Source organism: Apteryx mantelli, unplaced genomic scaffold (assembly GCF_036417845.1).
Source record: "Apteryx mantelli isolate bAptMan1 unplaced genomic scaffold, bAptMan1.hap1 HAP1_SCAFFOLD_20, whole genome shotgun sequence".
Lineage (NCBI taxonomy): Eukaryota > Metazoa > Chordata > Aves > Apterygiformes > Apterygidae > Apteryx > Apteryx mantelli.
The window spans coordinates 12,258,656-12,270,107 of record NW_027118553.1 but is presented as its reverse complement, the minus strand read 5'-3'; the positions used below and the strand labels follow the sequence as shown (position 1 = coordinate 12,270,107).

At 53.2% G+C, this 11,452-nt stretch overlaps 1 protein-coding gene across 1 annotated transcript; it reads left to right on the top strand.

The window, feature by feature from the left end:
• The first annotated feature begins 266 nt into the window (after positions 1 to 266).
• Positions 267 to 1,223, top strand: LOC136996030 (olfactory receptor 5B21-like). Its single transcript, XM_067317025.1, has one exon. The coding sequence runs from the start codon at positions 267 to 269 to the stop codon at positions 1,221 to 1,223; it is 957 nt and encodes a 318-aa protein (XP_067173126.1).
• Positions 1,224 to 11,452: the final 10,229 nt, after the last annotated feature.

The window sequence follows — 11,452 nt, the reverse complement described above, 5'->3', positions numbered from 1 at the left end:
CAGCTCACCTCTGTGGTTCTCCTAGGAGGCCCTTTGCTTTAAGATGTACTGTTTAACTCTCCGGAAAAGCCATATACTACTCTTTCACTAGTCATGGAGGCCCTAAAGGGAACACAGATGCTGTCAGAGAAGTGCCAGAGTCCATGTTTTCTCTGACAGAAGCTTCCTGCACAATTCTTTTATACAAGAAAGAAAGAATAAAACAAATGTTCTTTCTTGTAGGTTGTCTTGCTGGCAAAAGAAAAATGAGGGATCTGAGGTGCAACATGGAGAAAGGGGAATGGGACAATTGCACATCGCCTACGGAATTTCTCCTCCTGGGAATGGGGAATGTCCCCTCGCTCCAGACACCACTCTTCCTCCTATTGCTTATGATCTACTTGGTAACAATGGTTGGGAACTTCCTCATCATTGTGGGGGTGGTGGCAGACCGGCACCTGCACACCCCCATGTACTTCTTCCTCAGCAATCTCTCCTCCTTGGAGACCTGCTACAGCTCCACCATCCTGCCCCGGCTGCTGGCCAGCTTCCTGACTGGGGACAGCACCATCTCTGCTCAGGGCTGTATTGTACAATTCTATTTTTTTGCCTCTTTTGTAGTTACTGAGTGTTACCTGCTGGCAGTCATGTCCTATGATCGGTACTTGGCCATCTGCCAGCCCCTGCTCTATGCCAGCCTCATGACCTGGAAGGTCTCTCTACAGCTGGCAGCAGCGTCTTGGCTAGTGGGATTCCTTATCGCTACAACATTCTCTTCTTTCTTACCCCAGCTGAAATTCTGCGGTCTCCAGGCAATGGACCACTTCTTATGTGATCTTACCCCACTGCTGGAGCTCTCCTGCAATGACACCAGGGTGGTCACACTGCTATCTTTCATCATATCTATCCTGGATGTAGTCATCCCCTTCCTGTTCACTCTGGCCTCCTACATGTGCATCATAGCTGCCATCCTGAGGATCTCGTCCAATGTGGGCAGGCAGAAGGCCTTCTCCACCTGCTCCTCTCACCTTACAGTTGTCTGCGTTTTCTATGGCACCCTCATCATTGTCTATACACTACCCAGAACCCCCAAACTTAGGCAGCTCAACAAAGTGTTCTCCTTTTTTTACACCGTCCTCACGCCCCTGGTCAATCCCCTCATCTATAGCCTGCGGAACCGGGAAGTCAGGGAGGCCCTGGGAAAGGTGTTCAGGAAAGCTCTGGCTTGCACCCAGAGCTCATAGCTTTGTGCTCTATTGCGTACAAAACACTGTTGGTTTATACAAGTCTACATGGGAAATGTGTGGTGCACAGTACATATCCCTTGAGAAGGAGACGGCACTGAGAATATGGGTGGAAAACAGAAGAGAAAGGAGTATAGATTTCCTTCAGCAATTAAATGTATGATTTAGAGGAGGATGGAAATAATGAACCATTCTTGGTGCTTCCTTTACAGCTAATAAAGTGGTGTTGCTGTACATGGGAAATATTGCAATGTTGTCATTTTCTAGTCCTGTGGTGACAAGGAATTCATCTGAGGTGAAATGTGAGCGGAACAGGGAAGGAGATTGGGACGGGCAGTACTTCCCTGACTGCCAGTTCCAGGGCAGAGGTTGGAGTCTCAGCCCTTAGTCCTCGTTACTCTTCTGTCCAACGGAAATGCACATACTGGCAGAGTTGCCCAAACATGTCTCCTGTCATTTGAGATGGTCTCAAGTCTCCCAGACATCTGTGAGTTCCTGGCAGATAGCGAGGGAACGTGTTGAAGAGACCTGCTAGGACTGGTGCTGCAAGTGGATACTGTAGGGAGACCTCAGGGCATCTGAAAGCATGGCGACAAGCATGGGCATCAAGCATGGGCAACAGCACTCACTCTTGCAGGCAGGGACTTCAGTGCCCACCTGTCTGTGATGCAGCCCATGTTGAGTGCAATGGGCACATGCAGCATCCCTTCAGAGCACCTCTTTTTTGTCTGTGGTCTCTCCAGGGACTCTGGGGGTCATCTCCGGTGGAGAAGGCTCCTGGGTCAACAGAAAGCCTTTGGTGAGATGAAAGGGTAGCCAAAAATATCCACGCCTGCTAATGTGTAAAGCACTATTTTCAACTCCTCTTTCAGTACCTGGGGTGGCCCTCGGAGGAGTTGTGTAGGTGTCCATGGTGATAACACCTGTCCCTGGGAGCTCATCAGCAGAAAATGCCTTTCTATCCCACTGCAATCAGGCCAGCAGAGTCAGCTTTTGACCCAAGAAAATCCTGAAAGTACTTTGTAGGCACGTAGTCCACCTCTCCAGGTTGTCCATCACTTTCCCCGCCATTGGTGCCCACTCTCTACCCTGACAGGCCAAAATGGGACATTCCCATCTCAGAGCCCATGTGTACTGCACCTCTCATCTACCCTCCAGTGACATCATAACCTGAACTTTATTAAAGGGGTCAGAGGTACCACTAAAACAAGAGGAAGATCACTGCAGACACTTTGCGCCCTTACATTCAGTCCTAATCTCAGGTACAGTTAAACATTCCCATGTGTTGGGATTTTATTCAGGTTTGGAGATTTTAGACCCGGATTGCAAGAAAAAAGCAAAGAGGGATGTGCCTAGCATTATGGAGAGGTTTTGCTTCCTCTAGCTGGTCAATGGCAGGCAGCAAAGGACATGGATTGGGAAAGCAGCTTATCTGGAAAAGGTGAAAGATGGAAACAAGAATGGATTGTTGGTCTCAGATCACAGGGTAGCACATGTGACATCTACTCTGTGATGGGAGATGGGTAGCTTGTCCATCTTTACGCACACTGCAAGGGGATGACTCTTCCAGAGGGCAATTGCTTTCCCCCTTTCTAGGAGGGCTTTTTGGACCAAGATGAACTGTGATCCCCAAACTCCTCTTTGCATCCACCAGCCATAATGGGAGTGAAGGGGACCCTTGAGATGGAGGCATTAATGGGAGACACACATGCTTGGGAAGGTGTTGCAGGATTCATTTCACCCAAGGGCAGAGGACCCCCAAATGAGACACCTGACTCGACAGTTACTGTCTTGCCTGCAAGGCGCAGCACTCCTGGAGGTGATTCACCTTCCCTCTGGGTGCACCCATCCCATGAGAGGGAAAAACTCGCTCTAAAGGTGGTGGTCTTTTGGCCAACTTCCCTAAACCGAAGAATGGGTTTCATGGGTGTGTCTTGGATACCCCCAACAAGTCCATACAGAGATCAATGAGTGGGCAATGAATTGAGCCCCTTCCCTGGACACGTCTGAACTGGCGAACAGGAATCCCAACCCTCTTCTTCCCTGTGGATTCTCATAGAGGGGATCTGTGAAAGTCGATCAGATAGTGTCAGCCCCTTCAAAACGTTGCTGATGCCCTTTAACAAAAAAACGGGCTTGGGAGGTAGCCAAGATCAGGTTTCACGCATGTCTCCTGTCATTGTTCCCCAGCCATTTCTGCTTGTTTCTCATGCAGTTTGCTGTGCATCTCCTGCCTCTTGTCCCACTTTTCCATGCCTTTTCACAGGGAAAAGGCTGTGACCCCGCACTGTGAATATCCCCCCAGAGGCAGCTCTCCAGGCAGCCCTCAGTGACCCCACAGCCCTGCAGGGAGGCCCTGCCCTGCCTGCGCCGGCCGGCCAATCAGCTAGCAAGTGGAGGCAGTGAGCCAACTGGTGTCTGGGAGGGACAGGATGTGACCTGAGTGATGTGCAGACATACCAATGGCATTGCCCAGCTGTCATCCCCCCCATCCCTGCCATGGTACATCCCTGCTGTCACCCCCATCCCTGGATGTGCTACATCCCAGCTGCCACCCAGTCCCGGCCGTGTGTCCCCAACAAATGACCACTCCAATGGGAGAAGGCTCAGGGGGGACAGGCAGGGCGAGGTGCCCATGGAGCTCAGGGGAGAAGGTGGGAGGTGGCTCATTCACCACAGCTGGGGCACCCAGAGCTGACTGTGTCTCAACATAAAGGCACCAGAGGGTGGCCTGTGTGTTAGATGAGCAGCTGCATCTGCCGAGGGCATCAGCTGGTGCAAACACTTCTTCCTGAGGTCTTCAAGAGTGTGAATGTCTCCCTGAGAGAACCAGGGCACCTTGGGGGAAGTGTGTATGGGGCCCAGCCCAACACAGAGTGTAAAACCTGAACACCTACCAAAGGAATTTCAAAGAGAGCAACAGGCTTGAGCTGCCTTCAACCCATGTATTCCTGCCTGGCAACTGGGGACACCCAGGGTCGTGATGTGAGCGTAGTATAGAGACCGGGAATGGGGATCACATTGGTATTGGGATTGAACTGTATATAGCAACTTCCATGTTTGTCAGCTCAGGGCAGGCTGCTCTGTCACTGGAGCTGCCTGAGGAGCCCCGGGGCCAGGACTCCTGTGCTGTGCTGGGGAGAGGGGCTGCCCAGAGGGGCTGCAGGCAGCCAAGGTTAAGGATCTCCTGGTGATGAGAGCAGTGGAGACATGGAGTGAGTGGCCTCCATTTCCTTGTGCCATTGCTGGCCCCCAGCCCCCCGGGGGCTGATGGGGAGGCTGACACCCCTCTCTGCCCCCCACGACCTGCTGTGCCCTTCAAAGGGACTGGGGCTGTGGTGTGAGTGCCCAGAGCTCTACAGTCCCCTGAGGTGGGCACTGCTGTGGGGCCACCCCCAGCCTGGGTTGCTCTGCTGAGTGGTCTGGGGAGAGGGCAGGGGAAGTGGGGAGAGCTGGGGAGGGTCTGGGGTGGTCTGGAAAGGACCCAGGAGAGGAAAAATGCCAGCAGGCAGCTACTCTGTGTGAACGGCAGTGTGGGAGCACACGGCCATGTGCTTGCAGGGCAAATGCAGGTCTCCTGGGAAAGGCACCAGGACATGGTGGGTGCAGAAGAGAAGAGCCCAGGTGGTTCCCTGTGTTGCATGGACACACTGGGGAAGCTGCCCCATGGCCATCATCCCAGACCAGCCCCTCACATCACCCCTTTCCAGCACTGGCTGCTCACCCCAGCTGTGGGGTGGTGTATGGCCAGCTCCGTCCTCCTGCAGGTCTCCGTATCCGGACACAGGAGAAAAGGCCAGCCTTGCACAGCCTCTCTTCTGTACCACCCCACGGCAGATCCCAGAACATGGCTGTCTGCTACCTCCTACATGTGGCACAGCCTGGGCTGGGCAGGGGCCAGGTGCTCAGACCCCTCAGACACTGGGGGATCATTTAAGAGTCACTTAATAATACTCCAGCCCTTTCCATGTCCAAGGTCTCTGGTGCCAGCTCCACCTGAGATCTGCCTTTCCTCACTCCAACCCTGCGTGCACAGACAAGGTCTTGATGCTCCCCCCTGGGCAGCTCGTCCCCCTTCCACCCTTGTGCATTTCCACCCCAGCACTCTGAACACTGGTGCTGCTGCCAGGGCAGAGGTGGAGGATCACCCGGAGTGGCTCCTCAGGGAGCTCTACAGGGAAAAGCTGTGCCCAGACCCAGCCTCAGCCCCAGCCCCAGCATGGCAGAGGGGAGCTGCCCTCTCCCTACCCACCCTGGCAGTGACAGCCCCACCTCAGCCCCCTCCTGAAAGGCTCCAGCGCAGCTCTCAAGGGAGCTGGAGCTGCCTCTCCTAACTGTGCATTGTAAAATCAGACCCAAGTGGCCTCCCTCACTTTTTCGTCCAGCTAAGTCTCTGCGTGCAGTGTTAGCTGAGTAGGGGTCCAGATCTGAAGCTCTCCTTACACCTTTACACTGGCTGTCAGGCAAGCGTTGCTGTGGATATATGGTCATCTTTTGCACCTAAAACCCTCTCTGGGTGCTGCTCGGGTCCCAGCATCCCTTTCTAAGGCTTTCTTGACTGCAGTGTGCAGGCAGGTTTGAGGTAGAGATGGGAGTCAGGTCAGCAGGATGGGGACAAGGACAGGTCCAGATGTGGGAGGTGCAGGGCCAGGCACAGGCATGTCCACAGCATAACTCAGGCAAGGCTCCAGCCTGTGATTCTTCCCTGAGGGTGCAGGAATCACTCTCCAGTGACCCTTCCCTGTGCCTCCTGGCTCCCCACTGCCTTTCCTGAGCCTGCAGAGCCCTCCTTTCCCCATGCATATCTGCATTTAGTGCTCTACCTTCTGGTTACTGCACCAGGGACCGTCCCTCACTTTGTGAGGCTCCACTCACTGCCCACACCAGGCACACGCTGTCCCTGGAGATCCCCTGAGCTCTCCTGGGGGCTCAGATTCCCCTCCAGAAGGATGGGCATCTCTCATCAGCACTGTCACCTCTGGGACAGGCTCGGGCAGGAAATTCAGAGACCATTCCCCATCTCCACTGGCACTGGTCACCAACAGATGAACCCTGCATCCAGCCCTCAGTCCCTAACAGATCACATGGAGACTCTGAGCTTGTCCCCCGCATCCCATGGAGGTCACAAGCAGAGCAGCAGACTCTTTTGAGGTGCAATTTCTTTGGGTGTATTTTTGACTGCAGCTTCTGAAGAAAGGCAAGACTTCAGGCACGTGATGGAGAGGATCCCCTTTTATTATAGCAATGTTCTTGTGCAGCCCAGGTCTGGCCTAAATGCACCCAATGCCTGGTCCTGCCTGAGCTCACAGGAATGCACAGGGAAGCACAAACCTACCACCAGCACGTTACAAGAGCACTGGGGCCATCTACACATATCAGACCACAGAGGACAGTGTGGAAATGAGGAGAAAATCCCTGGAAAAAAAAGTCCTGCTGCTGTTGGTAGACGTGTCTCCAAGAAAGCTGCAGGCCCCATGCAAAGGCTGCAGTGAGGAAATGCCTGCTGTGGCAGTGGGGGAACGGTCCTGAGGAACAGAGGGTCTGTCCCCACAGACTTCATCCAGACTCTCCTCCTTTCCACTCTCGCTCTGCTTGGAGTGTTGGAAGGCTGTAGAGGGAAGGGACCAGCCCATGGTGACAGTCGGCTGCCACCCTCACAGGAGAGGGGTGTGAGATCATACCCTGACTGTGGCCACAGGACCTGAGCTCTCCTAATGGACACAGGACCCATGGTCTGCCCAAGCCTGTACTCATCTGAGCCTGACTCTGTGCCCCTGAGCTCCCTTGGTGTCTGCACCAAAAGACACACTGCAAAGGGAAACTCTCCTCATTGCACTGAAGGCATCCAAGGAGCTCAGACTAGTGGGCTCGGAGGTTCTCCCATCTCTGCTGATGAAGGGAGAAGTCTGGCTTCCTGCTTCAGCATGGTCTCTTGATCAGATTCGAATGAGAGATTCCTGAGGACAAGTGGCACAAAGCAAGATATTTGTTTCTGTTAGGAGAATGTAACAGAGAAAAGTAAGCGAGAAAGAAAGACATAAGCAACAGCTAGCTATGTTGCCAAATACCTTGGGAATGAGGAGCAGATGCACATGGGAGAGTTATTGGTGCTGCCATTGTACCTACTGAACCAGTTTCCTCAGTGAGCTCCTTGTTCCTCATGCTGTAGATGAGAGGGTTCACTGCTGGAGGCACCACCAAGTACAGAACAGCCACCATCAGATCCAGAGTTGGGGAGGAGAGGGAGGAGGGCTTTAGAAAGGCAAACACAATAGTGCTAAGAAACAGGGAGACCACGGCCAGGTGAGGGAGGCACATGGAAAAGGCTTTGTGTCATCCCAGCTCAGAGGGGATCCTCAGCACAGCAGTGAAGATCTGCACGTAGGACAGCACAATGAAAACAACACATCCAAAGTCTAAACAGGCACTAACCACAATAAGCCCAACCTCCCTGAGGTAGGAGTCTGAGCAGGAGAGCTTGAGGATCTCAGGAACTTCACAAAAGAACTGCTCCATGACATTACCTTGGCAGAGTGGTATTGAAAATGTGGTAGCAGTGTGCAGCACTAAATTGAGAAAACCACTGGCCCAGGCAGCTGCTGCCATTCTGACACAAGCTCTGCTGCCCATGATGGTCCCGTAGTGCAGGGGTTTGCAGATGGCAACAAAGCGGTCATAAGCCATGACTGTGAGAAGAAAATACTCCCCTCCAAACAAGATGAAAACCAGGAAGACCTGGGAAGCACATCCTGAGTCGGAAATGGCCCTGGTGTCCCACAGGGAATTGGCCATGGATTTGGGGACAGTGGTGGAGATGGAGCCAAGGTCGAGGAGGGAGAGTTTGAGGAGGAAGAAGTACATGGGGGTGTGGAGGCGGTGGTCGCAGGCTACAGCTGTGATGATGAGGCCGTTGCCCAGGAGGGCAGCCAGGTAGATGCCCAGGAAGAGTGAGAAGTGCAAGAGCTGCAGCTCCCGTGTGTCCGCAAATGCCAGGAGGAGGAACTCATTGAGGGAGCTGCTGTTGGACATTTTGCTATCTCTGGGCATGAGGTACTGTCCAAAGAAGAAAAGACATTGAGAAGTTAGGAAAGACTTTTCAAGTAAAAAAATCCCCAAATGTTGCAATTCTCATGCACCCCCCCCCCCACATTGCCTCTCTCTTTATGGAGAGGATCTGTGCGCAGCTCCCTTGCTTGAGCTCCACTTTGCACTGGCGGAGTGTGTTATGAGGAGCAGGGACTTCTGCCCATGAGCTCCACAGGAGTCAGTCCAGCTGTATAGTGGTGGGATACATGGGAATGGGGGTGACTAGCTCTGACAGTCACAGTTCCTCTCAGGTGAAATCCACTGGGCATGTGGAAGCGCTTTTCAGCATCTGCACCACCACTTCTAAAGAATGAGGGTGGAGGAACAGAGTTCACGGGATTTTTTTAACAGTGTTTATTTTCTTTGAGATGCCCCTGTCACCCCTGCGGAGTGATCCTCAAGGGCAGCAATTCTCAGCATTTCTACTGTGAATCCTGAGAAAAATGGATTCCCTGTCGCTTGGTGCAGAGTGAGGACAGCTTGTCTGTCTAGTTGCCTTGTTCCCAGCTGTCCTTTGCTCGCACCTCTTGGAGCTGGGGGATGATCACTCCCATATGTTGCCCTGAAAAGAAACCAGCCCCTGCTGAGAGCAGACGAGTCCAGTTATAAACTGCAGATCTCCAACCATCTCTCCCTTTCTCAGGGCACCAGAGGGAGGTCTCCACACTCCCCTTCTAGCCAGGGACACACAGGGCTCTTTTCAGATGCCCATATACAGTTTCCCAACACCATTTCCATGCTCTCAGCATCTCTGCAGATTCCTCACAGGTCTCTTGGACATCACAGAGATGCTATGAGGCAGCGGTGCCCTTCTGGAGGGCAGCTCAAAGCCTGGCAGGACGTGACAGGGAAATGGTCAAAGGACATTAAGGACTGAGGATGGGCTCTCCTTAAGGGAGAGTCAGCTCAATTCCCAACCCCACAGACTGCATTTCCTGGAGACACAGAGACTAGAAGGGGGCTGCAGACACCTCACTCCCAAGCAGACCCCTCTGTTCCACAACTCGCAGGGCAGTTGTCTGAACTGCAGCTGAAAACCCTGAACCCCAGGGAGCCCAAGAGAAGAACAGGAGCAGCATGGAGAGGAGGGGAAACAAGGAGCAACACCATGATCCTGCTGCCAAGGGAGGCAAGGAGAGAGGAGCAGATGGGCCCTCAGGAAAGCCCTCACCTTACCCAGCTGGGCATGCTGCCTCACAGATGGTGACAACTCAGGGCAGTGACTCTCAGCTCCTGGACTCCATGGCTGTCAGGGCAGACGCTCTGCTGGGTCAGAGAAGAGACATGGGGGGGCTTGTTCGGAAGAAGCTGTCTGCATTGGAGAGACTGAGTAAGACTTGCTCAGATCCATTCTCCCAGGACAATTCTGTTCGCAGTTCCCTCTCATTCCCTGCCCATCTCTGCCACCCGGCACTGTCCCTGCTGCCAGCTCTTACTCTCTCCCAACATCTTTTCCTTGCCGCTGCTCAGAGACCCCATCCCACACTCTGTGTGCTCCATTCTGCCCCACAGAAAACACCCAGGACAGGGCACTGGGCACAGGTTTCTCTGTTCTCACAGGTCCTAAGGAGCAGGTCAGAACAACTCATAAAGCAGTCAAGGTGCTGCTGGTGCTGTTTGTAGGCTGAGGTGGGGTTGAAGGGGTTTCCTGAAGTTTCTCACAGACCAGAGGTCACTGAATTCATGACTGAATCTATCAGTCATAGGATGGGCTGGGTTTAGAAGATTCCTCCAGGAACCTCAGGAGCATTGCCCTGCAGCCAGAGACTTACCATGTCAGGAGCTGTGAAGATTCCTCCCACAGTGAACTCTCCTCTGGCCTCCCACTCCACACTGCCTTTCACTTCTCATCTCATGTCAGCAGCAGCAGGCAGAGCCTGGAGCCCTGCTGCTCTTTGCAGAGGAGCTGCCTCTAGACACAGCTCTCTCTCAGCAGTGCTGCCAGGTTGCCATCAGCTCCTTCCATTGCAGGAACCTGGCCCTGCCCAGGAGCAGGGACCCAGCTGAAGTCCTGACTTCCTCTGTCCCTTGTGCTCCCTTCTCCTGGGAAATGTTCCCTGAAGTAGACTAAAATCATCACCATTGGTCTCTTTCTCAACACTGAAGGGAAACGGATTCCAGCATTACAATTTGTCTCATCACAGGATGGTTATCTGCAAGAGGTGGAAATGTCTTACTCCTAACTAGGCAGGAAGCTACTCAACCCATGGTTCAGGTTTTGATTCAGATGAGTCAATCTGGGCATCACATGCCTATTTAGAAGCCCCCGGCATGCAGTGGGATTCAGCGCTCTCCTACGAACATCAAAAAAAAAGGAGGAGGTGGGATTCTCCTTGCCCAGGCCAAAGTAAACACAAAATAGATGTCTGTGTGTGAGATCCCTGTCTAAGCTCCCATTATAATCACCTGAGATGGAGGGTGGGATCAGTTCCTCCCACTCAAACAGCTGGGGACAGTTGAGGAGACAGAGGTGGTCCAAGTCATGTGTCAGTGTCTGCTTGCTCTGATGGAGCAACTATGAGACCCACATCCTTCTGGAGCATGAGGTGGGGGCCAGGTGGGGAATTTCCTTGGCCATCTCAAATGACCCCAGACGCCTAATACTGATAGAGCCCCACTCACTAGGAAGCTGTGACACAAGCAGATCCCTACAGTGCAAAATCCTGATGTAATCCAGGGCAGACACTACATGTAATGACATAAAAAAAGGCTGGCAGGGCCATGTCAGATGTCTGCGGTGTCCAGCACAACTGCATGTTTCTAGCACATACAGTATGGCCCCTAGAGGAAAGCCCTGCCTGTTTGGAGTGGTGCTGGGCAAGTGTCCCAGGGCCCAAACAAATGAATCCTACCTCTGCCTTCGGGCACAGTCTGTACTGCCCACAGCTAAGCGTACTGCATAAACGGGAGGCACATCACACCAAGGTCTCCACTCATGTCCCTTCACTCTTAAGACCTTCTAGTTCTCTTCTCCCTGACCCTCTTTTCACCCCCAGATGACATAAACAGGGACTGTGCTAATGAGGTCCACAGGGTCACTGGATCACAGGCTGTCCAGGCCAGGGACTTCTTCAGTGGCACCTTATCCTGCCCGGATATTGGTTCACCTCTGTCACAGGCCCCAAGGTGCTGCAGAGTCAGCT